The sequence below is a fragment of the Pyxicephalus adspersus genome, chromosome Z (assembly GCF_032062135.1).
Source record: "Pyxicephalus adspersus chromosome Z, UCB_Pads_2.0, whole genome shotgun sequence".
NCBI lineage: Eukaryota > Metazoa > Chordata > Amphibia > Anura > Pyxicephalidae > Pyxicephalus > Pyxicephalus adspersus.
The window spans coordinates 12,769,217-12,795,895 of NC_092871.1; the positions used below are offsets into that span (position 1 = coordinate 12,769,217).

A 26,679-nucleotide genomic window follows, 5' to 3' on the forward strand; every position below is an offset into this window, starting at 1 on the left:
CCAGGTTTGTTGGATCACCCAGCTTCACTGGTGAAAGTGTATTCTCTCCAGCCTTGGAGAGCTTTAATAAATCAGGGCCACAGTGTCAGTATGGAACCATAGTAAAGGGATTTTCAGAAAACATCTTTGCTATTTGTATTTGTAAGGTGTTAGAGTTGTCATGTACCAAGCACTTGTTTATGATGTGAGAAGTTTGTGCGGAACAGTGATGAATTATGTTTGTAGTCCAACTTGGGTGACAACCATGGCTTCCATAGATCCAGAGGAGTGAGCAGAGCCACTCAGGGAGAGGAAGTTTGTTATTTTTGGAGGGTTAACAGGAAAAATAAAGGAAAGACACCCCAAAAAATGCAGCCACAACATCTAAAAACTAGTAGGATAAATATACTACATTCTTGTTATGGGTTTCAATGGGCTTTAAAGCAAACCACACACAATCTGATACAATCTGTCTACTTTTTATGGGTGCCTTAGTTCTTTTGCTGCTTTTATAAACTCATATAAAGAGCCAAATTCTAGCAAATGAACCAGGACATCACAAAAACATCAATCTTGGGCTTGGCACACTGCTGGGAACCTTCCATAAAAGGTCAATCTTGTAGGAATATCCTTTTCAGGGAGCACCATACTGCTAAGGAAGACTCTGAATATGACCTCTAACTTGTCACAGCCTGCCAGCATGATGTGATAACATTCTACTGCACTACTGATAGAGAACAAAGTTATGTGCAAGGGGGCGAGAAGTCAATGGGGGAGGGAGGGGACAGCTAGACGAATTTAATTTTGGAGACAGAGAGAGGAAAGAGCGAAGAGAAGGGAACTTTTATTCTTGAGAATAAAGTTTTCTTTTGTTTTCAGAACTCTTGTAAAATACAGCTTTAAAGTGACAAGACTTATTCAATATGAGCAAGCGGCCTCCAGAACACATTGACATATGCTTGCCTTACATGGGCAGATGTCTTATTGCTGGAAAGCTCTGGTGACAAAACTGTGGGACATTTATTACAAGTGCATGCACAATTAAGGAAAACATTTAGTTTTTTTTTTTTTTTTTTAGATTTCAATAACTTGTTAAAGGTTCAGCTTGGCAAATAAATGTATTATTATGTGTTGATGTTTATGTATGATTTGGTATAGGGTGGCAATTATCTTCTAATTGTGCTACTGTGTTGTCATTCTGTCATATAAGCACCTGGCTGACACATACTGAGCAGACATAATCCACTGCTGTTAGTAAACAGGTTCAGAGCAATGATTTGCCTGAATGACAGCAAGTAAGTAAGATGTTGTAGAGGTTAGATGAGATAAGGAGCATGGAGATGGAAAAAACTGGGAAAAAATTCTAATTACACCCTCCATTATTTTAAATTAATTCTAAATACCCCCCAACCTACTGACAAATTTTCAGAAAACCCCAATTATCCTTCCTCTATTGTGGACACTTGCTACTTCCAGGTATGAGAAAACATGTGACGCTCTCCCGGGATGAACTGCTTGGACTTAATGGCCAATTGCTAAACCTGTGCACTGCCACATGATGAAAGGGTTGATGCCACCAGCCCTTCAAGGTGTGATATGGGGGGCTCTACCCATTCAGGTTTCTGTAAGGACAGCAATTTTAGTAGCTGATAGATCACTCAGGGCTATTTCTGCTTCTGCCTATAAGCTGTGTAAAGTATCTACTTATGGTGCACTTAAGTTGGTGGGTGCCTGGCTCTGGCCCCAGGATTCTGTACAACCTCCCCCTTTGCTACCAATGGTAATTCTGTCTTGCTTCTTCTGTGCTATAGTGGCATCATCCTCACTGTGTGGGCTGGAGGTGGAGAAAGGTTTTGGCACTGTTGGCACACACTCTGAGCTCACGGCCTGAACTCATAGCCTAATGGTGGTTTGGTTCGGTAAGAGAAGGCATTGCTGATGGTGGAATGATAGAGATTGTGTTAGACTATCTTGCAGCCTTGTAAAAGTTTCTGGTTGGCAGTGGCTGCTGGATAGGAAGAGAAGGGTTATGGCTGTAGTTATGAATATTTCCTTTACAGCTTGGCTAGGAGCTGAGACTTGTACAGTCTATGAATCTGGTAGTGGGGGTCTGTAAGTGATCACATTCTCGCATTTTATTTTGTATTGTCATAGTTCTACTAGGCCAGTTAAGATGTTACGAAGAATAAATGTAGGGTTTAGAGTCTGGGGCCTGGGCTCCGTTATTTAGGAAGTAGCGGATGGCTATAACTTAGTAACATATAGGGGTATATGGTAGCTTAAGATGTATGGCAAATTCAGGCAGGGTAGGTAGCCCGGTTGGAAATGGGTATTACCCGGGATGTCCTGCTTGAGTCACCAAAAAGGCCAGAAATGGATCTACTTCCAGTGATTAATCTACAAATCGTTTAAGACAGCCACAATTTGCAAGTAAGCATAAAAAAACTTACTATGGTAATTTCTGCAATATTAATTTAAAATATGCACCCACTGAAAATATGACGATTTACATTCAACACTTCCTTTCTTTTTGAGCATAGAAAGAAGAAGCATCAGCAATAACATGAACTAGCTGGAAAATCCTTGTTTGCAGAAATGAATACTTCTGTGAGTGAGACACAATACTTACCTAGAATGATTATATTTGGTCCATTTCTCATCCCGGATGAAGCCTACACCCCCATTGGGGATGGTTTACCTGGACGGTTTGGAGGCATTTGAAAAAATTGTTTTCTAGCCGCTCAAGGTGCAAAAAACAATCAATAACTGCAAAGCACTCTCATTATAATTGAAATGAATACGAGAGGTCAAAGGGGCATTTTTTTATAGGTGTTGCCATTTTGTCTTGGTCTTGAGACTCGTCATGTAATGTCTCATGGTTGGTGCACTTGTCAGCCACTTTAAAATACTTCAATGGGAATGTTTTTCAAGTTTGTAAGTGCTTTTCAAGCAGTTGAAAGGCGTTTTGAAATTACTATCAAATGACACAGTTCCGCTTTCTGTCCCCTATTTTTTTCCACGTGTAAGTTAACCACAAGTGTAGATAATTGCACCTAAAACATTCCATAAATGCCTGTAACGGCTTCTAAAGGCTTCCGGGTGCCTAGCAGCTGAATTAGGGTGCCCTGTAAGTATTAACCACGCTGCACATTTACTGTCTCTGTCCTTATATTGCTAAGGGTTTAACATTATCATCTGAACAACTTGAGCAATTGCTGATTTATATCAACCCAGATGTAGCAAGCTATAACTTGCAGAGATGCATACCATAAAATATCAGTAAACAGGATTTATTATAACTAAGTACAGATATCAGACATCCAAGTAAGAATTGTATTGTAAACATTTTTATGAGCACATTACATTTCTGAAAAATAGAGCCATGCCAGGTGTAAAAATGCAGGGAGATCTGAAAAGTCCACTGGCTAACCCCATTAACATACTGAGTAGAGTTAATTACATATCCATAAGACAGGATGGCATTATTTTTGATTTTCTTAACCTGCCATGCTTGATTTGGACTTTTTCTTTATTTTTGCAAACACCTTTAACATTTCCAGTATCATTGATTATGGTTATGAGTTATGAGTTCACAAGAGACCCAGCTGTTCCTCATCTGAAGCCCAGATATCAGCCAAAAGCTTGGCAACTTCATTGGAAGCTTTGTGTGATCTGCAGATCATGCAAGGCTTTCCTTGCTGCTGCCAGGATCTTAGCCAGGGTGTAGGGAGCAAAAGCCATTAGATCTCTGTGGACCACACAATCCCCGATGCTGTTAAACATGCTTTAAAATATTTCAGCACTGACTGATAAATGCATATGCAAGTAAACCCCTTCTCAATGGGCCTGATTTATTAAAGCTCTCCAAGGCTGCAGAGGATACAGTTTCATCGGTGATCCTGGGTGATCCAAAAAACCTAAAATGGATCTAAACCAGGATAAAAAAAAAACATTTGCTAACAAATAACAAATTACTTTAGGAAATCCATTCCAGGTTTGCCAAATCACTCAGCTTCACCAAAGAAAAAGTATCCTCTCCAGCCTTGAAGATATTTAATAAATCAGGGCCAATGTGTTGATCTGGTCTTGATGTGTTGATGTCAACAATTACAACATTTGGCAGTGCACAAAGTTTGTAGTGCAATTCCATCAAGGATTTTTTACCTACAAAATCTGAAATGCATTCAGTAAATAACCCACTACAGAATGTGCAGCAAGATGATACTAGAGATGCAAAAATCTCAAAAATGCAGTTGGGTAAAATTACTGCTGGCACAAAAATATTTCAGTTCCTATTCTTTTACTGTCATTTTTTCACTCTAGTTCTGCTGACTTCTATGTTGGTTAGAAATTCATTTTGGTAAAGGCAGTTATCAGTTTGACCTTATGCTGATTTAAAGACAGTTAATAATAGACAGATAGAATGAGTACTTTGTCCCCAACCCAGGAAACCATACTTACTGCAGGTAGGTTATATGGGGCATAAGGCGAGCTAAAAGTGTACGTACTAATCCAGGGTAACCAATCTATCTTTTTATTTATTTATTTGATTCAATAAAATTAAGTCTAATTGGCTACTTTGGGTTACTATGCTTTCTGTTTCCTGATTAATATGTCTGCAGGTGTTTAGGCTCTTTAAATGCAAGATGTATGAAGGACAAAAGATGCTATACATATTAAAGGATAGAGAAGATCAAATTTATCAGCTATGACACATATAGGAGACTATATGAGGGTCTTACCTTTTTCTTGTCCCGGATGTTTTTAGCCAGGCAGGACCTAGACAAAGCCAGGTAGCCACCAATCACTTTGATCTCATCCACGGTTGGGTAGCGCTTCTTGCCCGAGTCTGGCTTGGCTGTCTGAGTTTTAGTCTCTGTGGCAGCAACTCCATTCTCACAAACAGGTGCTTTTCGTGGGTTGACAGTAATGGTGTTGCCTTTCCTCCTTTGCATTGCTTGGCTCTCCATTGGCCCTCTTTTAAAGGTCTGAAGGCTGGAAGGAGCCCTAGATGGACTAAGACCTCTTTCTCCATCTTCCTCTGATTTCTCAGGGCTGGGTTTTAAGGTTTCTGGCTTTGTTAGGGTTGGTGAAACTTGGGTAGTCTGTTTGAACTGTCTGGGAGAGCTGGCAGATGCTGGACGTAGCTGGAAAGGAAAAGACCTGACATCTTCTGTCATGCTAGGCCTGTTGCTGAAGCCACTCATGGCCGTGGGGGCCACACAGGGTGAGATCTCAGCTGGCTCAAAGTCAATGCAGGAAGAGGAAGGGGTGACGTGGGAGGAGAGAGTGGTTTCCTGAGTTAAAGTTTGGCTTCCCGTGACAGCTCGATGACAGGAAGAAGTAGAAAGAACAGGGTTGGCAAAAGCAATAGAGGCCTGGGTCTCAGTGTCAGCTAATACAACAGGACTAGATGGTAATGTCTTGGATGGCGAGCCTGCCTCTCCATTTACCCGCTGCAAACAAGGGTCATTGTTTTCATCTTCTGTCCTTGAACCTCCAAAGCGGCTAAGCAACCTGCTTACCCTTCCCTTTCCCTCTACAGAAGGAGGCTGGTGGTCTTCTATCCGAGCCTCTTGCTCCTTTACCTCATTAGCAAGGTGAGGATCTCTGAGAATGTCTTCTATCTTTGCAGCCCGATGAACTGCTTGCTCTGTGGTAGTCTTAGACTTTGTACAAGAATACTCTGGGATCCTCCTCTGATTCTCCTGTTGGATAAAAGGGTTTTGCTGAACCGGCCCAATGTTTTCCCTTAGGACCCGGCTTTCTTTTTCCTCCTCCTCTATCATTGTGGTCTTCTCTCTCTCGTCCTGTTCCCCACCTTCCACTTCAACTTTATTCTCCAGCATTGATGCCTCAGCTTTGGCTTTCCGTCGTAGAATGATCTCTCTTTTCCAGGCAGGCATCTTTGCAAGCCGTTCCTCCTCTTCCCTTTCTCTCTTCTTTGACTCTTCCTCTTCTTTTCTTTTCCGCTCCAGTAGATGAAACTTCCAGTCGGGAACTTCCATCACGTCCTGGCTGTGGAATCCAGTTATAAAGGGAGATTGTGGCGACAGCTCTGGCCTATTGTGCAAACACAGTGGCCAGTATTTGCCAAGGAGGCATGATGTGCAGGAGACAATTGAATGTGCCTGAGTTTTGTAAACTCCTGGGGAAAAAATGAAAAGTAGAAAAAGTGAGCAATGGCAGCACGAAATCTACCAACAAAAGCAGCAATAGATTATGTTATAAACTAGAACAATGAAAGAAGAATATATGCAAAAGAAAAGTATAAAATTTTAATGATAGCTTATTGGACAGCTCTGGTTTAATCTTTTCTATGTAACTTTCCTTTGGGCTCTTAGCTTTTCCCCAACACTTCTGGTACTAGTGGATTATTAGGTTACTGAACCTTAAAAAGTTAGGTTGGAGCATTTATCTGTGTTCTTACATATCAAATGAACATCAATATTCTATGCAAAATGCTATAAAGTATATTGGAGTAATAAAACACACAATAACTCAAACACTGCAGAACAGTGCAGGTTTGGAAACTCTACAGACACATCAGCTGCAAAAGAACCACAAAGACATAAATATAATACATTGTTATAAGAGATGGATGTAGAACATGAAAAAAAAATTAGAAGCATCATCTGGTTTCTAAATGGACACTATTCATGGAATATTCTTGCAAATACCATTAAATTGATTTATTAGAGGATTCAAAGGATACATTACTGACTAAGGTGTTCTTATTTCTGAAAAACCAAAACCCTGTCCTCCTGAGCTGGTAGAATGTGGCCTATAGCAGTGTCATGGGTGGTTACAAGGTGCTCCTATCTTTTTTTGAAGAACAGGATAGGCTGGCGTGATGTTATATGCAATACTCGGGGGGTTGTTGTGACTGGGGAATCAGCCTAAGATTCCTAAACAGCAACGATGGCATATAGTGGGGATAAATGGATATACTGAGGGATCACAATGGACCTGGGAATAGTAACATAGAAATAAAAAGCAAATGCCGGGAAATAATAGAGGAGTAGGGGTCAGGGCCAAACAGTACCACATGTGGGTAGATTTAAAACAGTAAAGAGACAGAGGGACAAAGAGGGTGCAATCATAAGGAGTGCTGAGACGGCACGGTGCAATCATAAGGAGTGCTGAGACGGCACGGTGCAATCATAAGGAGTGGTGAGACGGCACGGTGCAATCATAAGGAGTGGTGAGACGGCACGGTGCAATTATAAGGAGTGGTGAGACAGCACGGTGCAATCATAAAGAGTGCTGGGACAGCAAGGTGCAATAATACAGAGTAGTGAGACAGAACATACAATCCTACAGATTCATGAGATAGCACAGTGCAAATGTAAACAGCAGAGAGACAATACAGTGCAATCACAAGTAGCAATGAGACAATACAGTGCAATTACTGGTACTAATGAGACAGGCAGCAAACACAGCAAAGAGACAGCACATACTGTATGCAGATTGAAGACTGTAAAACATAATGCAATCATAAAGAGATCTAATGTAACTATACAAAGATATAAGAGCATGGTGCATTCATTAAAGGCAGCGATATAGTTCAATGATATAAAGGGAACTGAGACAGCTGAGTACAATTAGACAAAGGAACTGGACAACAACCAACCATCAGGCAATGAGACAGCATAGACATCTTCAGACTGAGCTCTTTGCATTGTCAAAGGACAGTGAGACATCTCAGAGCACCCAGACAAGGCAGAGGAGGGGGGACACCACAGGCTTAATATAGCAGAAGACAGATCACATAAATTAGGAAGGGGGGGGGATGAACAGCAGCAATATATAGTAGGGGTAACCCAGAGCAATTAGATGATAGGGAAGCAGCACAAATGACATGGAAAGTATCACTGAGCTGAGTCCAGACAGACATGATTGGAAGACATGCACAGTTTGGGTAATCAGGCCAGTCCATAAAGACAATGGCAAGACAAAGGCGCAGCTGTTCACACACTCTGGGATATATATACATACATATACAAGGAGATTCCACTATGAAACCTGACACACAGGCACATATAGAACAAGAAGCAATTATAGTAAAGACAGATGGAGAAAATAAACATAGAAGGTTGTATATGCCATAAAAACAGGAGAATAGTAAGAGGGGTGCATACCAAATTAAAGAGTTACAAAGTACAGTAGGCATAAGGATACAATGTATCAAAGAACATTGTATATAAAAGTTAGAATATAAATGGATATTTATAGGAAGCCCTGTGGAGTGTATAGTTTATATAAAACTGTAGAAACAATATACAGCGCAGAAATTGAAAGCTTTAGGGCAAAAGAGAAAAAGCAAGCGGCACATTGTACAATATAGAGTGTGTGTATATATATATATATATATATGTGTGTGTCTGTATGTGATGTGTGTTTAATGATAACAAAAACATCAAATATTATTATTCTAATCATTATTTAGCATTTGTTGTTTTTGTTAACCAATCAGATTCTTCCCTTCCTAGAAAACTTGAATTGTTTAAGGTAAATGGTCACCCGAGATGACATCACAATGCTGTATTTACCAGATCTTGGCTTTGTAACACCAGAGCTGATTTTCTGCTCTTTCTTTTTATGGAGTCCTGACCGGAAACTCATTCCTGCTTTACCATGGTGTGATTCATTCATTCCTGCATCAGGATGGTCAATTTACCAACCAATCTAGATTCCAGGCTCCAGATGGGACTCAATCAATGATCTGCCTCTGGTGTACAAGCTGTTTTTGGACATAAGTGAGGTGTCTCCCACCATGATGCGGCACCCTGCACTGAATATTCTGCCACTATGGATCGGCAAAAAGAAAAACCCATAAATATTAGCTTTATTTCCTAATATATCATTTTCCCTCATATATTATTTGCTCCTTTTTTGTGATTCACAATGAAGTGTTCACAAGACGCTGAGTTGAGTTAGGCAGATTATTCAAATAGGCTACCCATTACATAAAAAATGATCATTTGGCACTTTTAGCAGCACACCGTAACACACATTGTTGTTGTATGTTATACAAAAATAATAATAGATATAAAAAAAGAAATAGATACTTTATTACAGTTAAAGTATAAGTAAACCCTAATTAGAATTATTCTAGTATGCTAAAGCAGTATGCTCCTGCAGTTACTTTCTGTGTACTTCAGTAATGGCTGCATGGCCAGCAGATCTAGATGAGAACCTTGGAAGAATGACAACAAAGATAAACAGGACCTTCATTCGATGATCACCGGGTCTTAGTTAATGAATGCTGCAGATTTGTAAAAGACTTTTGAATTTACATTCACATTAAAAGGAATTTTAGTGACTGACTACCTATACATTACAGTGTTCTCCCCAGCTCTTTTTAGCTGGGCGCACCACCCGGCACTTTTCAGTAAGCACCCGGCTGTAACTGAAGACTTGGGTTACAATACAGGGGCTGGCACCTGCCTACAATTTCTTCCTACCCATCTTAAAAAAATGTATGGGTTAAACACTACTTTAGGTGTTATTAATATTATTATTAATATTAAAAATAATTAATAACAGTATTTATATAGCGCCAACATATTACGCAGCGCTGTAGATAAAATAGGGATTCATTTTTTGGTAAGAATAACAAATCTATAGTAATACATTGATGGTCTTAAGCAGCTTTTCTCAACCTTTTTAACATGGGGGAACCCTGGAAATAACTGTCACATTTTAGGGAACCCCTCCTATATTTACTAGATATACAGATCACAGTAAATTAGTGTGGTGGTTAGTGGGGAGAATGATCCGTACATTGCTGGCCATTGGGAAGAATCTCACCCCTACTGTTAGTCAAAAAGATCAACGGTGTCACTTAAACTGACCTGAGAGTCCCAAATTGCTCACAGCAACCTCTGGAGGAATCCCAGGGCTCCATGGTTTAAATATTCATGTATATCATTTTTGTAGAGCTTTCTAAGCATTTGCAGGACTTTACCCAATACCTTTTGAATGTAGACTGGAGTTGAGAGAAGGTAGTATATATATTTTTCTGAACAACCTGGAATGTATTTTTTAAAGACAAACCTAACCCCCAAATCTGAACAGTACGAATTCCTGAGGCACTTCACTTTAGACAAGAGGAATTATTTGGTGATTTCTATCTTACATAAGCAAATAATCACCAGGAACACTTCTCTGTCGACAGAGGGTACCACGAATGATAAAAGACTGCAGAATGATAAAAGACTTGAATATGCACGGCATTGACATTCACACACTGGGCCTGATTTAATAAAGCTCTCCAAGGCTGGAGAGGATACCCTTTCATCAGTGAACCTGGATGATCCAGCAAACCTGGAATGGATCTGGTCCAGGACTGCAAACATTTGCTGACAAACAGCAAATGACTTTTAAAAAATCCATTCCAGGTTTGCTGGATCACCCAGCTTTACAGATGAAAGTGTATCCTCTCCAGCCTTGGAGAGCTTTAATAAACCAGGCTCACTGCATCTGAAAAGGCTGCTAAACACACAGAAAGTCATGCATGCTGCAAGGACAGTGCACAGCAATGCATGCTTGTTGGGAAGGTGTGTCTGGGGTCCCATTAAGAATAGAAGGCAACATGGAACACCAATACGTGCAATGTGCATTTTCTGATTTCTGATTGTAAGCACAGATGTTATAGCTATCAACTGTTGGGATCAACCCCCTAACAGTTCATAAAAAAAAGCATATATACAGTAAGTACACAAAATCTACGTGTGCAAGTATTGAAAGGTAGAAACTTTCCAGTGGTTCTAAAAACGAAAAACCAAATATAAGAAAACCATAAACAATATATGGTACTCCTCTTCTTCTAAGCCAATGAGGACTATAGAGAATATTATGTAGTTAACAAATTTTCTGAACTCCAAAACATGATTTTTAGGATAAATGGACATATAGATCTTGGGGGCAGGGTCTTCTACTCCTGTGTCACTGTCTGTATTATTCTGTCATTTGCAACCCCTATTTAATGTACATAAAAGTGTTTATGAAGTGTTTACCCTGATTAATAACAATAATAATATTAATATAGACATGGACATCGACCAGCTAAAGTGAATGTGATGCAAAGGTGACCCAAACCAACTGGAAGCACCCTCCCAAGCAACTGAACAAGCCAGTGATTGCAGCTCAGAGGCACCTGAAAGCATATTGCAGAGGCCCTGGTACATGACTCGGTACCCAGACATGGTGTCATGCTTTATGGAGGTGTCAAATGTGTCACTAGAAACTATCTTATCAGATATAAAAACAATAGAGTGCTGCACTCAGCACTGTTCATTTCTTTTGAGAAGGCAAAGAGAGAGGCACCCCACTGTGTTCCCTCCATATGACATGGCAATGGTTGTCCCCTGTAAATCATTTACTGATCTGCCAGGACAGACAACTATTTGACTTTGAGGGACTGCCATACTCACGCAAGGTGAATTATCTGACTTATGTACATATATGTGTATTCATAACCTCGTCACATGCAGGGCTCCAAGACTTTTCTAGACTTGCCCCGACTCTCTGGAATGGTCTTTCTCGTCTAATTCGGCTTGCTCCTACTTTCTGCTCCTTTAAAAGAACCCTCAAAACCAATCTTTTCATAATCACCTACCCTATTTTGTCTCCTAAAAGCCTCACTACTTATCCACCACTCCATATCTCCCCTCTGTTGTATGAAACTTCCCCCCTCTCTTAGATTGTAAGCTCTTCGGGCAGGGTCTTCTCCTCTTCCTGTTTCACTGTATCCATCTGTCATTTGCAACCCCTATTTAATTACAGTGCTGCGTAATATGCTGGCGTTATATAAATCCTGTTTAATATTATTAATAATATATTTAATAGTGAGGATATCTATCTAGGTGGATTTCTATATTCTGCACAGTTATAGATAAAGTGCTCGAAAAAGCAGACAGATGCCTTCTCAATATCCTCAGCCGATACAGAGCATCCGAGGACAGCTCTGTTTATGTCTCATCCTTTTTTGCTGTAAATGTCAATGTAGCGAGATCCAAACAATGAATTAATAAACTCCATCATAAACTGGTCATTCTCTGCCCCCTGTTGCTTGGATTAAGTATTACAGCTCCTCAAGTCCAGCATTCAATAAAATGAAATATTACCCATATGGAAAAGGTAGTGCAAAGAATATGATTCTTGGAAAAATGCTCTCTGAAATATATAATTTATTGTACATCTCTTATTAGATCTAAGAATAGCATTGGTTTCGCTATTTATGTGACAGAAGGTGTTAAAGCTTTATCACCTTTTGTAAGTTTTCAGCAATGCAATCCTGTACTGAGGGACTATATAGGCCAGGTTTGATCTCTTCAGTTCATAGTTTTAGAGAGTGAATGAAGGGCATTTTTTTATTACAGACATGAGACCACAAGTTTTTTCAGTAATGGCAACAATGAGCCTAAGGAATTACACAACAAAGGTGAGGTTTCTCATATGGAAAGAGTAATTCACTTTTCTTTAAAATGGATTCCAAATTGTGTGCATGCAACTAAAGAGGGGTAGTGTACTGTAAAGTTTTGTTGGAGGGCAGAGATGAATGCAGTGTTCAACCCAGAAATTATTTTTAGCTGGGTGGGAAAAAATTGTAGGCAGATGGCAGCCCCTGTATTGTGACCCAACTTTTCAATAATCACCCCAAAACAGCCGAGTGGTTACTGAAAAGTGCCGGGTGGTGCGCCCAGCTGGAAGAGGCTGGGGAAGAACACTGTGTTTACTTTACTAAAGTCCATCTAACAGACTTAGGTCAAACCAACAAGTTGGTGTGAATCCCTCAGCATTTAGTTGGCCCAGCGTTAGGCTACGTACATGTCAGATGATTCTCTTCCAATAATTGCCCTGGTGTGTGTACAGCTCTCGTCGTTCATAAATCCATCCTGAATGACCATAATGAAAGTGAAAGGGGGAGAGAGTGCAGCGGGGTGCTGCTCTGTTGTTCTCCCCCCTCCATAGAGCACAGCGGAGCTGTATGTACGTCGCTCGTTCATGCATCGTTCAGTCTTTTGCTGTTGGAAAGGATTTCGGAAGATCCTATCCAACTATAATTATTAAACGTGTGTACGCAGCCTTAGTTCCAGCTGTTCTGTTTAGCACTGGAAGCTGACGTAAGTACTTGGGACTTCCACATGGAGAAGCATGCGACAGTACTAAGCCAATGAATGCTGAACAGGAAAGTCTATAGTTCTGTGTGAGCTTTAATTCCAGCAGCCTCTAGCTCACATATGGAGATGCTGCTAGGGAGGGTCAAATAGAAGCAAACCATTTGTTATGTATATAAAATAAAACGGTCAATTAAAATCTTGTATTTTTTCCAGCTGGACAGCAACTTGGCAAGTAAACACCGACCAAAGGGCTTGCAGCCCAGTGAGGAAAGGAATATGCATGAACATTAAAGACATTTGTAAGAACTAAAAGAGAAGCGATTATTTTTTTTGCACTCATAAGCGTTCCTCCTAAAAAGCAATCACAGTCCTTTATGATGTAAAACACATAAGAGCCAACGCTTACAAACTTATCAACTGCACAAAATCACACAATCTATTCACCCATTATTTTTTTTAATTTAAAATATTTTACAATACGTCCGCATAATAAAAAAAGCATTCAAAAAATAAAACACCCCTTCTATTTTTGTTCTAGGTGCAAAGGTATAAAGCAAAAACAGCTCTGTACCCCCTAACACAGAGGGATGCTTGGTACAGCTGCAATGGCTAGAGATCCACTGTCAGAAGGCACCAGAAATATTTAAAAGGTAGATTTACTTAGGACAGTCACACAAAAATACCCAGGTCTGTGAAAAACATGCAGCCTTTTTGATAGTTATAGGCGGACACCATTGATTGCTGCTTGTCTGTAGGATTCTGTAATTCCTCATGAATATGGCAGCTCAGGCCCTTTTAAAACTCATAATTAGCAAATCAGATCTGATCCTGCAATGCATTCACTTTAAAAACTATTAAAATCCAATGATTAGGTGCTGGGGGTCAAGTTGCAAATTTTTCTTTCCTATTTAAAATACTTAAAATGTTCCTATCTATTATACCTGACTGTCAATGTCCATCCAAGGCACTTATTTACAGCTTAGTAAACTTCTCCACAAGATTTTTTTTCGTATTTGAAACCCAATGATAAAGTTCTTTCTTTCTCAGTCTTTTTTCCACAATGTTTCCCGGTCAGTATTTGATTCCTCGCGGGTGAAAAGTAAAAACTTTTTCTCAAGCTGAGAGAGGAGGTAGCTGTAATCTTGAACATCCAGTCGATGAACGCAGCAGACATACAAAGTGAGGGCGGAGGCCAGGAAAAGGCGATCGGGAGAAAGGGAGGGTACCACCCAAAGGATTACAAGTAGTTCCAGAAAGACGGGGTGTCTGAGGTGGGCATAGAGACGGGCAGCACGGGGTGACTTATGAGACAAGGGGTCACCCATTCCAAAGCAGTGGTAATACACCTGTAAGAAAGTTGAATTGAAAAGAAAAAGGTTTAAAAGGCTCTAATTGTTAACTTTATAAGTCATTGAAAACCTTGGAAATAACTTGGATGTGGAGTTATATGCTTATCAACCTATCACAGAATTCTTCTGGTATTCATACAGGGATTTTAAAATCTTCAGCTGACATAACCTTACCAATGCCTCTTACATTGGCGACACCCTTACAGACCAAAAGATCATTGCTATCCATTAAACTGACCTAAATGTCACAAATTGCTCATTGGAACCCCCAGCAACCTCTGGAGAAACACTGGTTGAGAAACACTGATCTAAACATTCCTTCAGGAAATTGATTTTTTTTGATATTCTTTTTTGATATTTTTGAGAAATAACAGGTTTTTTTTTTTTTTGATCCAATGAGAAGTCTGGAAAACACAGTGACAAATGAGAATGTTTCTAACAGCACTCTTACCTGCTTAATGCCCATGAGCTCTGCATAGTCAAAGATAAGCAGCACACTGAAAATAAGCAGCCATGATATGGTGTGTAGCAATGCACAGATCACAGGGAATAATGCACTCCATGGAGCGGTGGGGACATTCCATAGGAAAGGTCCACGTGGGAAAGTCTGCCAGTATCTCATCATGACCTATAAAGTTTAGGGAAAAAAGTTAGGTTACAAAGTAAAAGCTCCCACCAGCAAACAATTTTTATAATGACATCTATACAATGATAGTCTGATGTACTAACAAAATACACTTCATGCAGTCTATAGAACAAATTTATTTTATGATATAACAATTATAAGCTACATAAACCAATATTTTCTCAATAGGAGCAAATTAAAGTTTAAATGACAAGGACTTTACTAAACATCTGATAATTCAAAAATTATATATATATATACAGCCTGATTTATTAAAGCTCTCAAAGACTGAAGAATAGACCATCATGAGAAAACCTGGGTGATCCAGCAAATCTGGAATAGATCTGGTCCAGGATGGAGAACATTTCCCAACTAATAGCAAATCATGTCCTCAGTGATTCACTACACACCCCATAATCACAATATTGTATACAATAATGGCTGGGGGATCACGGATCAGTAAACTGATTGGAACCCTTGAAATACCTTTCAGGTCTTTAGGGAACCCCTGCGATAAATACCATATCCACAGATCACAGTATACTAGTGTAGTGGTCAGTAGGAAGAATGCCTCTTACATTGGCGACACCCTTACAGACCAAAAGATCATTGCTATCCATTAAACTGACCTAAATGTCACAAATTGCTCATTGGAACCCCCCCGTAACCTCTGGAGAAACACTGATCTAATTTTTTTTTCTTATCTTCTTTTTTGTACCGCTTCCACTGATATTTTTGGGAAATAACAGGTTTTTTTGATCCAATGAGAAGTCTGGAAAACACAGTGACAAGTGAGAATGTTTCTAACAGCACTCTTACCTGCTTAATGCCCATGAGCTCTGCATAGTCAAAGATAAGCAGCACACTGAAGATAAGCAGCCATGATATGGTGTGTAGCAATGCACAGATCACAGGGAATAACGCACTCCATGGAGCGGTGGGGACATTCCATAGGAAGGGTCCACGTGGGAAGGTCTGCCAGCATCTCATCATGACCTATAAAGTTTGGGGAAAAAAAAAAAAAGTTAGGTTACAAAGTAAAAGCTCCCACCAGCAAACAATTTTTATAATGACATCTATCCAATGATAAGTCTGATGCACTAACAGAATATACTTAATGCAGTCTATAGACAAATACAAATCTCTTTTTTGATATAACAATTATAAGCTACATAAACCAATATTTTCTCAATAGGAGCAAATTAAAGTTTAAATGACAATGACTTTACTAAACATCTGATAATTCAAAAATTATTCATAGCCTTTAATATATAGCTTGATTTAATAAACCTCTCCAAGACTGAAGAATGGACCATTACGAGAAAACCAGGGTGATCCAGCAAACCTGGAATAGATCTGGTCCAGGATGGAGAACATTTCCCAACTAATAGCAAATCATCTTTAAGAAATCCATTTTAGGTTTGCTAGACCACCCAGGTTCTCCCATGATAGTCTATCTTCTCCAAAGTGTATCCATCATTATTGTTATTACTAAACAGGATTTATATAGCGCCAACATATTACGCAGCGCTGTACATTAAATAGGGGTTGCAAATGACAGACAAATACAGTGACACAGTAGAAGGAGAGGACCCTGCCCCGAAGAGCTTACAATCTAGGAGGTGGGGAAGTAACACACAATAGGAGGGGGAATGATGCTTTTTAATAAGACTGACACATTACCTGGAGAGAAACAGCAGTGCACAATATGTACACGGAGCGCTGAAGAACACCGAACACCCGGGTCACCACCTCCTTTAATGGAGACCAGGCCATGAGGCTGTGCTGGCAAACAAATATAAAAAGCAAGGCCACGTTGATCCCCAGAGAGCGCAGGAACTGGGAATCTCCAACAGCATCCCGCCACAGAAGAGGGGGTTCACCTGTCAAAGAAAAGAGGAGAGTTAGAAATGTACAATCTGTTTATTGGACGGGAGGTCCTTGCAGCAATCCTGGGTAGCTGACAGCCACTGAGCAGCCCCAACTACAAAGTGTTGGACAGGGTACAATTAGTGGTTTCCCACCACCCCAATCTAATTTCTATGGGGAGCCACAGGCAAGATGCTGCTTGATCCCTTTGCCCGACGAGGAAGTGGTAACTTCACTGCAACCTCACCACCCATGCAGGTTGAGGACTGGGCCATTGTAGAGGAAATGGAGCCAAGGAGTTGAAAGAAACAATCTCCAAAGGACATTCTTATGTATTCATCTGTAACACTGCCAACCATTGCCTGATGAAGAGCAGCATGGTGGCTCAGAGGTTAGTTCTCCGGTCTTCGCTGGGTTTGAATCTCAGGACACTATCTGCATGGAGCTTGCAGGTCCTCCCTGTGCAGGGTTCTCCCCAGGCCCTTTTAGCTGGGCGCACCACCTGGCACTTTTCAGCACCCATCCGGCTGTTTTTGGGTGGTTAGTAAAGAGTTGGGTCACAATACAGGGGCTGCCACCCACCTACAATTTCTTCCCATCCGGCTTAAAAAAAATTCTGGGTTGAGCACTGCCGTGTTTGTGTGGGTTTCCTCCAGGTTCTCTGGTTTTCTCCCAAAAACATGCAGTTAGGGTAATTGGCTTCCCACCAAAAGTTGACCTTAGACTACATTAATGACATATGACTATGGTACGGACATTAGATTGTAAGCTCCTTAGAGGGACAGTTAGTGACATGACTACGGACTTTGTACAGCGCTGTGTATTATGATGGCACTATATAAAATCTGTGTATAAAAGGAGAAACCACTGGCTGAATCTTCAGATGTGGACACCAGCAGGAACAAAACACGCACATCAGGAGACATGAAAGTCATCACTCTTATACGTATCGGATTCTTCAGCTGCCGGTTTATTTTTACTACAAATCGGGAGGAGACAGATGCACCCAAAAATGGATCAGGCCGTGTTTTTAGGGTGCAATTACCAATGCATAGCAAGGCAGGAACACATGCAATGTGTATGGCAATGCAAACACAATCACTGTGCAATGTGTGAATGGGAACATGTGTTCCCCCATGGTATTGCACTACAATCTACATATATGAATGCCTTGCAATGTGCTGACACGGAGGTGGGGAAGTAACACACAATAGGAGGGGGAATGATGCTTTTTAATAAGACTGACACATTACCTGGAGAGAAACAGCAGTGCACAATATGTACACGGAGCGCTGAAGAACACCGAACACCCGGGTCACCACCTCCTTTAATGGAGACCAGGCCATGAGGCTGTGCTGGCAAACAAATATAAAAAGCAAGGCCACGTTGATCCCCAGAGAGCGCAGGAACTGGGAATCTCCAACAGCATCCCGCCACAGAAGAGGGGGTTCACCTGTCAAAGAAAAGAGGAGAGTTAGAAATGTACAATCTGTTTATTGGACGGGAGGTCCTTGCAGCAATCCTGGGTAGCTGACAGCCACTGAGCAGCCCCAACTACAAAGTGTTGGACAGGGTACAATTAGTGGTTTCCCACCACCCCAATCTAATTTCTATGGGGAGCCACAGGCAAGATGCTGCTTGATCCCTTTGCCCGACGAGGAAGTGGTAACTTCACTGCAACCTCACCACCCATGCAGGTTGAGGACTGGGCCATTGTAGAGGAAATGGAGCCAAGGAGTTGAAAGAAACAATCTCCAAAGGACATTCTTATGTATTCATCTGTAACACTGCCAACCATTGCCTGATGAAGAGCAGCATGGTGGCTCAGAGGTTAGTTCTCCGGTCTTCGCTGGGTTTGAATCTCAGGACACTATCTGCATGGAGCTTGCAGGTCCTCCCTGTGCAGGGTTCTCCCCAGGCCCTTTTAGCTGGGCGCACCACCTGGCACTTTTCAGCACCCATCCGGCTGTTTTTGGGTGGTTAGTAAAGAGTTGGGTCACAATACAGGGGCTGCCACCCACCTACAATTTCTTCCCATCCGGCTTAAAAAAAATTCTGGGTTGAGCACTGCCGTGTTTGTGTGGGTTTCCTCCAGGTTCTCTGGTTTTCTCCCAAAAACATGCAGTTAGGGTAATTGGCTTCCCACCAAAAGTTGACCTTAGACTACATTAATGACATATGACTATGGTACGGACATTAGATTGTAAGCTCCTTAGAGGGACAGTTAGTGACATGACTACGGACTTTGTACAGCGCTGTGTATTATGATGGCACTATATAAAATCTGTGTATAAAAGGAGAAACCACTGGCTGAATCTTCAGATGTGGACACCAGCAGGAACAAAACACGCACATCAGGAGACATGAAAGTCATCACTCTTATACGTATCGGATTCTTCAGCTGCCGGTTTATTTTTACTACAAATCGGGAGGAGACAGATGCACCCAAAAATGGATCAGGCCGTGTTTTTAGGGTGCAATTACCAATGCATAGCAAGGCAGGAACACATGCAATGTGTATGGCAATGCAAACACAATCACTGTGCAATGTGTGAATGGGAACATGTGTTCCCCCATGGTATTGCACTACAATCTACATATATGAATGCCTTGCAATGTGCTGACACTTATAGAAACAGAGGTGCTAGACCTAATTTTTAATTTACAATGGGATACATAATGTATTGTGTGTAATATTTACATTCTGCATTGCCAGCCCATGAAATCGCAGATGGGTGGAGGAAGGATTGGTTGTCTTGCACTTTACAGTTTTTACACATTGGTTGTCATTAAAATTGTTGGGGTCTTTACTGCGTTAAGTTTTCACATGGCTTTACCCAGACACTGGCCCTTTAAATCAGGGCTATATGGTGTTGGCGCCTTTAAGAATCACGTGATACAACACGCACTCCCACGTGACCACAAAACTGCCCGACCAGCGCCCCCCCAAATCCCTATAAAGCCAGAAACACAAATGGCCCGAAAACATCTAAAGCTTCCCGCCATGGTCACCCGCCATCCCGCCCTACTCACCCTCCGGCCCCTCACTGATATTCCTCAGAAGAACCCCGAATGACAAGAACCGCACAAACTCCGCCCCAGTACCGAACCCGGCCACGAAGCATAGCAAAGAGAACAGGCCCAGGAGCACGCAGACCGGCATGGAAGGGGCCGGGGACCCGGTGCTGGTCATTTCACTTCCCGCCGACATGTTCGCACACAGCTTCCTAAACTCCCCCACACCGCCCTCCGGCCGCCTCTATGCCACGCCTATCCATGACATCATGTGACCATCCCTGTGCATCACCACGAGCACAGTCTATTATGACTTTGTGCAGCTCAGTTACCAACGCCCGGCTAGCTCAGTCGGTAGAGCATGAGACTCTTAATCTCAGGGTCGTGGGTTCGAGCCCCACGTTGGGCGAAATTTTTTTTTCAAATTTGTTTTATTTTCTAATGACAAATTTTACTGAAAAAAACAGAAAAACAGATTGTTTAGGTAAATGGCAAATAAGATAGCGTGTCTTCCAAAAACAGACAATGTTAAAGCATACTTAAACTCGGAATTTTCACTTTACATAAAAGGGTACACAACCTAAAATTAGGTAAAAATTCTGTTTATTTTTTTAAGTGCAACAGTTTTTTTTTAGGTGCCTAGGCGATTGAGAATAAATGGGAGTGTAGAGCCTCCCGGGATACCTACGTCATCCCCGGAGGCTCTTGGGTGCTCCTTCTGCGCATGCCCGAGCTTCTCAGGCATGCGCAGAAGAGGCCTTTTTGTCAAAAAAAAAAAAATTGGCTTTTTTGCCCATCTACCTCACCTGATCTCCCGTCTCGTTTGGTGACATAGGAAGAAGAAGCCAGAAGAAGAAGAGAAGATGGAGGCGCCCGGAGCCCTGGCCTGAAGACATATGCTGGGATGACGCGGGCCCTGATAGAGGAGACCTCCAGATGGATCAGACTGCCCTGCAGGATTGAAGGTAAGTGTATTTTTGTTGTTATGGGGTACTTTTTAGTTTAGTTCCTCTTTAAATCATGATCTAGTCTGTTTCCCCAATGATAAGACAATGTCTTATAATATTTTTTGCTACATCCCCTTATTTTCAGGGGATGTCTTATTTTTTCATGAACAACAATCTATATTTATTCTTGAACAAAAAATCAACAAATATTCAAATATAGTCATGTCATCATCTTCGGGAACATCATCATAACTCTCCATTGGCCAACTGAACCATTGGCCTCAATTTCTTACGTCTAGCTATAGCTTTTTACTTAAAGGCACAAGCAAGTTTCAGGTCGTTGGAGTTACGGGTCGTCTCAAAGTTTTGTTTCCCCAGGGAAAGTCAGGAAAGGACATTCACTCTGAGATGTCACAAACACTGGGGGAGAAATGTCCTTCCTTCAGCAGTGTCAAAACCTGGATATCTATGGCCCGTAACTCAAACAACGTGAAACTTGCTTGTGCCTCTGCCATCACAGCTTCTCACTAAAAGAAAAAACAGTTTTAGGAATCTCAAAGACCTGATATTTGCACAGTTACATACTAAGATATTAGCCTGTCATATGCCCCCACACTCATTTTTCTATTTCATGTGGAAGGGGGCAAAGCCAGGAACTTCTCAGCACCCCCTCGTAATTCAAAGATACTTTCTGATAGAGCATTTATACTTTGTGGCTGCTTTACAAAGAAAACACCCAGAAAGCATTCAGATTACATTTGGTTTACTTAAACTAAAATTTCACTTGGGGTCTAAAATATTTCAGCATTGAACTCTGCAAGGAATGTCAGATCCCGTTTTCTCCAACTGAGCTCTCTGGTTCCATCTGCCAACCCGTACTTACTGCTCAGTCCTGTAATGAGGTAAGGAAGTGCAACATTGTCACTACACAAGTATTTAACACTTCTGGAAGTGCTGTATTTAATAGGGGCTCCAGAACTGGAACAGAGAAAATACAGGGGATACATGTTGTTGGAGAGGTGAGGACATTGCACAGACCACTATCGACCTTTAAGATTTGCAGAAATGCCTGACGGTGTCACTTTAAAGGAAACCTGTCTTGGGAGGAATATGTAGGCTGCCTTTAAAGAGTAAAAGACTTTACTTTTTTTTTTTTGGTGAAATAAATAATTCATAAAACTAGGCCAGATACAGCCTGGCCAGTAGTTTGTTCTGGCCTAACGCCCCCTGACCGATCCGGCCTAATGCTGGCCAGAAACCCTCGGCTCCAGAGGATCGGAACGGCCAGGGGGTGTTATAAACTACTGGAGCCGGAGCCGAAGAAGCTCCAGTGCCGTCTCGTTGCGGTGGCTCCCCTATTTATCGCAGCCAGCGTTGATGCTTCCACCACTGCGGTAAATAGGGAAAGCTCCCCTGAGGGAAATCCTTCTCCTCCGCAATGCATACCGATGAGAGGGATTTCACTTCAGGGGGCGTTCCCTGGTGGTGGGCGAAGCCATTAGGACGGGACTCGGAGTCCGGCCTAGTGTGCTCCCGCCCACCCCTGAAATAGCCTATTGGCCATGAAAGTTTGCCGACCCCGAGGTAAGGGGTTAAAGCAAGGAACCACAACATAGTGGAGAACACAGGTAGTTAAAAGGAGGTAGCGGAGCTGGAGCAGAGGAAAAGTAGGAAACGCAGGCCACCAGAGAGGTGAAGATACTGCCCTATAGGAACATGATCTCCTAGATTGTAAGCTCTTCGGGGCAGGGTCCTCTCCCCCTGTGTTGCGGTCTGTCATATGCAACCCCTATTTAATATACAGCGCTGTGTAATATGTTGGTGCTATATAAATTCTGTTTTATTATTAATAATAAAAATAATAATAACTTGCCTTTTTTGCTGTAAGGTAGAATGTACAGGTGCCAGGATGTATGTAACATAATGCCCAACTGTTAGTACCAGTTGAAAAAAAACAAAAACATTGCCCACCCATTGCTGGTTGGTCTCAGTAGGAACTCCACCTCTGCTTTGGTGTCTGTTTGATGAAGAGCGTCCCCTTGTTGGTGTTAGTTTGATGAAGAATGCCCTTCCTGCTCATTTGAGACGTATGAATTCTAGGTAATCCTGCAATAAATTCCATTTTTTTAAATACCTGATAAATGATATGAACTGGATATGGATAAATAGTTTTAATAATACATGGGGATCAAAAATTGGAAAATGAAAACCAATGTGAAGGACAGATTAAAGCGATTTTATTGTACAGAATGTTATAGGGACAAAGCTGGGAAATAAGGTGGATCAGCTAATATATTGGTTCTCTTGACTTAGTGAGCTCATGGCAGAGCTTAGAGACAGAACTTAAAGCCAGGTTGTCACTAAGCAAAATGACTGCAAGCTTATGACAACATAGGATGATGCAGTAAAGCGGAACTAAAGATTTCAATTTTTGAAATGTTAGCATTTTCCTTTACGGACATAATGTACAGGGGCCTCAGCACTGCAGGTTACACATATGACAGATCTATCATTACGCCCATTATATTTGCACCCAGTTTGCTCTTTTTTGCATTCCGTCAGTGGAAAGGCTGTTGAGCTGCTCCTATTCTGTGTGCCGCCGACACCACGGCAGATTTCCTTGACTGGTCCAATGGTTGAATGGATGAAAGTATTGAAGGGCTTGCACCTTCTATTCACAATAAATATAGTTGATCTCATGGCTTGGGTGCAGTTGAAACCTGTGGGACCCGCTGAAGTGATATGCTTTGCTTTAAAGCTGCCCCAGGGGTTTCTACCACTGCATGGGGGGACGCTAAAAAGAACTCCATAGATCAACAGAATTGTGGCCACTGAAAATACTTTGCCAAACATGGTCTGGAAAAAAAAACACAAGCAAAGTAGTAAATTTCCAAATGAAAAATTCACATTTATTTATAAACACTAAATGGTATTGATTCTTCCTCCTCAACCAGGCTTCTACTGAAGTAAACTAAATACAACCTCTCTGAGCAGTCGATGGTAGCATGGGTGCATTATAGATTCCGTCACCTATATTGCACGGTCACCACAATGTGGTCTATCCCATTTCTATTTTTCAATGCAAGAAGAGGTATTATTGATGACTGAATGAGGTGCCCCACATAGAATGTTAAAGAGGAAAGTAGCTGGGGTGGCTTGGAGTATGTAACTTTTGTATCAATGGGAAGAAAAATGAAAACCCAAATGGTGTCAGTGAGATGAAGAGCGTCCCCTTGTTGGTGTCAGTGAGATGAAGAATACCCTTCTTGCTTATGTGAGACGAATGAAGAATCCTCCTACCCCCATACTGGTACCAGCAGAATTAAAATGCTCTCTTGTTAGTGTCAGTAGAATGCCTCCCCTTACAGGTGTCAAAGAGATGAACCATACTGGTTGGAGTTAGTAGGATGAGGAATCCCCCCCTGTTGGTGAGATACAATGTAGAGTGCCCCCTAAATTAGAGCTAGGGAGTTGATATATGACTCTTTGTTGGTGTCATAAAGATGGGGGTGTCCTCCTTTGTTGGTGTCAGGGGTACAAAATATTCCGTCATGATGGTGTCAAGGATAAAAAGATCATGACCTCAATGGTGTCAGTCGGATGTAAAAATACATGTGCTATATGCAAGATTACCAAGTGACAATAAAGAAAAAACCTAAAAGAAAGGAAACAAAAATGCAGCCACCATAGGTAATCCTGCAATAAATTCGATTTTTTTTAAATACCTGATAAATGATATGAACTGGATATGGATAATTAGTTTTATTATTACATGGGGATCAACAATTGGAAAATGAAAACCAATGTTAAAGAAAGTTTAAAGCGATTTTATTGTACAGAATGTTATAGGGACAAAGCTGGGAAATAAGGGGGATCAGCTAATATATTGGTTCTCTTGACTTCGTGAGCTCATGGCAGAGCTTAGAGACAGAAATTAAAGCCAGGTTGTCACTAAGCAAAATGACTGCAAGCTTATGACAACATAGGATGATGCAGCAAAGCGGAATGAAGGATTTCAATTTTTGGAAGGTTAGCATCTTCCTTTACGAACATAATGAACAGGCGCCCCAGCACTGCAGGTTACACATATGACCGAATTATCCTTACGCCCATTATATTTGCACCCAGTTTGCTCTTTTCTGCATTCGGTCAGTGGAAAGGCTTTTGAGCTGGTCTTATCCTGTGTGCTGCTGACACCACGGCAGATTTCCTTGACTGGTCCAGTGGTTGAATGGATGAAAGTATTGAAGGGCTTGCACTGTCCATTCACAATAAATATATTTGAACTCATGGCTTGGGTGCAGTTGAAACCAGTGGGACTCTCTGAAGTGATATGCTTTTCTTTAAATTTGTCCCAGGCCTTTGTACCTGTGCATGGGGGGAAGCTAAAAAGAACTCCACAGATCAACAGAATTGTGGCCACTGAAAATAGCTTGCCAAACATGGTCTGGAAAAAAAAAAAACACAAGCAAAGTAATAAACTTCCAAATGAATGAACATAGATTCCGTCACATATATTGCACGGTCACCACAATGTGGTCTATCCCATTTCTATTTTTCAATGCAAGAAGAGGTATTATTGATGACTGAATAATGTGGCCCACATGTAGCCCAGAGGAAAGTGGCTGGGGTGGCATGGAGTATGTAACTTTGTATCAATGGGAATAAAAAAGAAACCCCAAATGGTGTCAGTGAGATGAAGAGCGTCCCCTTGTTGGTGTCAGTGAGATGAAGAGTGCCCCTCTTGCTCCTGGTATAGGTAATAGGTTAGTGTCAGTGGAAGAATGCCTCAACTCAACAGTGTTAATGAGATGAAGAATTTCATATTTGGTTGGTGTCATTGGGATGAAAAACATCTAACTTGTTTGTTTCAATTGGACCACGAATAACCCTTGGTTGATGTCAGTAAACTGCCCCTTGTTGGTGTCAAAGGGATGAGGAGTGTTTCCTTGGTGTTGGGGACAGTGAGAAGAAGAGTGTTTATAAAGAAGGGGTATAAAATGCCCCCTTGTTGGTGTTAGGGGTATAAGGAATACCCCTTGTTGGTGGCAGTGCAAAGAACACCTCCCTTACTGGTGCAATTGGCATGAAAATGCCCCTCTGGTTGGTTTAATTGGTATAAAGAGCGTCTCCTGGTTGATGTCATTGAAATGAAGAGTACCACCTTTCTGGAGTTAGTGGGATAACAAAAGCCCAATCAATAGTGGCAGTGTCCTGCACCCCTTCCCTTCAATAGCTCTTGTCCTGCACCCCTTCCTCTGAAACTATGCCAGCAAAGTTGGGCTAAGTAATCCCCTGCCCAACCACACCTTAATAGCCTAATTCTGCCTGGTGGGGTTCATGCTTAAAGCATACAGGTACCATTGGGTGTGAACATTTGCCTTTACTTGCATAAATACAGTGTTAGAATAAAAATAAAATGTAGATATAATGTAGATATAAAAACATTTTATTCTATATTTGTCCTGTTTACAGTGACACTACAGGGTCTATATATATAAAGCAGTGAATTTGATACTCGGCACATATTCTCAGGTGGAGAATCAGTTACTGCCATTTAAAAAAATCAAATGGACGTAGAACATTTCCTACCAGAGTATGTGTGTATTAGATTTCCCATTTTATAAATGGACCTCTCAAATTTTATTTCTTGTATGAAGAATTGTAAAGGTATTTAAAAAAAATATGGATTTGTTTTTCAATTTTACCTTCAACACTAAAAAAAAAGTTTTCGTTCATCTGATCGGTGAAAGCGTGACACATGGGTA

At 41.3% G+C, this 26,679-nt stretch overlaps 2 protein-coding genes and 1 non-coding gene across 3 annotated transcripts in view; 1 reads left to right on the forward strand and 2 right to left on the reverse strand.

Annotated features, from left to right (window-relative positions):
- The window catches only part of PPP1R18 (protein phosphatase 1 regulatory subunit 18), a 28,892-nt gene extending 22,548 nt beyond the window's left edge, over nucleotides 1-6,344 (reverse strand). Inside the window, exon 1 of the mRNA XM_072431354.1 lies at nucleotides 4,722-6,344. Coding sequence (XP_072287455.1) covers nucleotides 4,722-5,987 — 1,266 coding nt within the window. The 5' untranslated portion in view covers nucleotides 5,988-6,344. The remainder of the gene's footprint in view (nucleotides 1-4,721) is intronic.
- Nucleotides 6,345-13,545: 7,201 nt separating this feature from the next.
- On the reverse strand, nucleotides 13,546-20,216 carry NRM (nurim). The gene is made up of 4 exons (XM_072430144.1): nucleotides 19,983-20,216; nucleotides 18,203-18,402; nucleotides 14,907-15,083; nucleotides 13,546-14,452 (listed from the first exon to the last, which is right to left on the reverse strand). Exons 1-4 carry the CDS (start codon nucleotides 20,158-20,160, stop codon nucleotides 14,150-14,152), a joined length of 858 nt encoding a protein of 285 aa, XP_072286245.1. The 5' UTR covers nucleotides 20,161-20,216; the 3' UTR covers nucleotides 13,546-14,149.
- An 84-nt stretch (nucleotides 20,217-20,300) lies between these two features.
- TRNAK-CUU (transfer RNA lysine (anticodon CUU)) lies at nucleotides 20,301-20,373 on the forward strand. The gene has a single exon. It is a non-coding gene; the product is annotated as a tRNA-Lys (tRNA).
- The last annotated feature ends 6,306 nt before the right edge of the window (nucleotides 20,374-26,679 follow it).

What these genes read in the sequence shown, in the direction of transcription:
- NRM (XM_072430144.1), bottom strand. Translation starts at nt 20,160, where the DNA reads ATGTCGGCGGGAAGTGAAATGACCAGCACCGGGTCCCCGGCCCCTTCC. An exon ending in TATCAGTGAGGGGCCGGAGG is followed by an intron (nt 18,403 to 19,982) that starts GTGAGTAGGGCG and finishes TTTCTTTGACAG; the next exon opens with GTGAACCCCCTCTTCTGTGG. An exon ending in GCACTGCTGTTTCTCTCCAG is followed by an intron (nt 15,084 to 18,202) that starts GTAATGTGTCAG and finishes TAAACTTTATAG; the next exon opens with GTCATGATGAGATACTGGCA.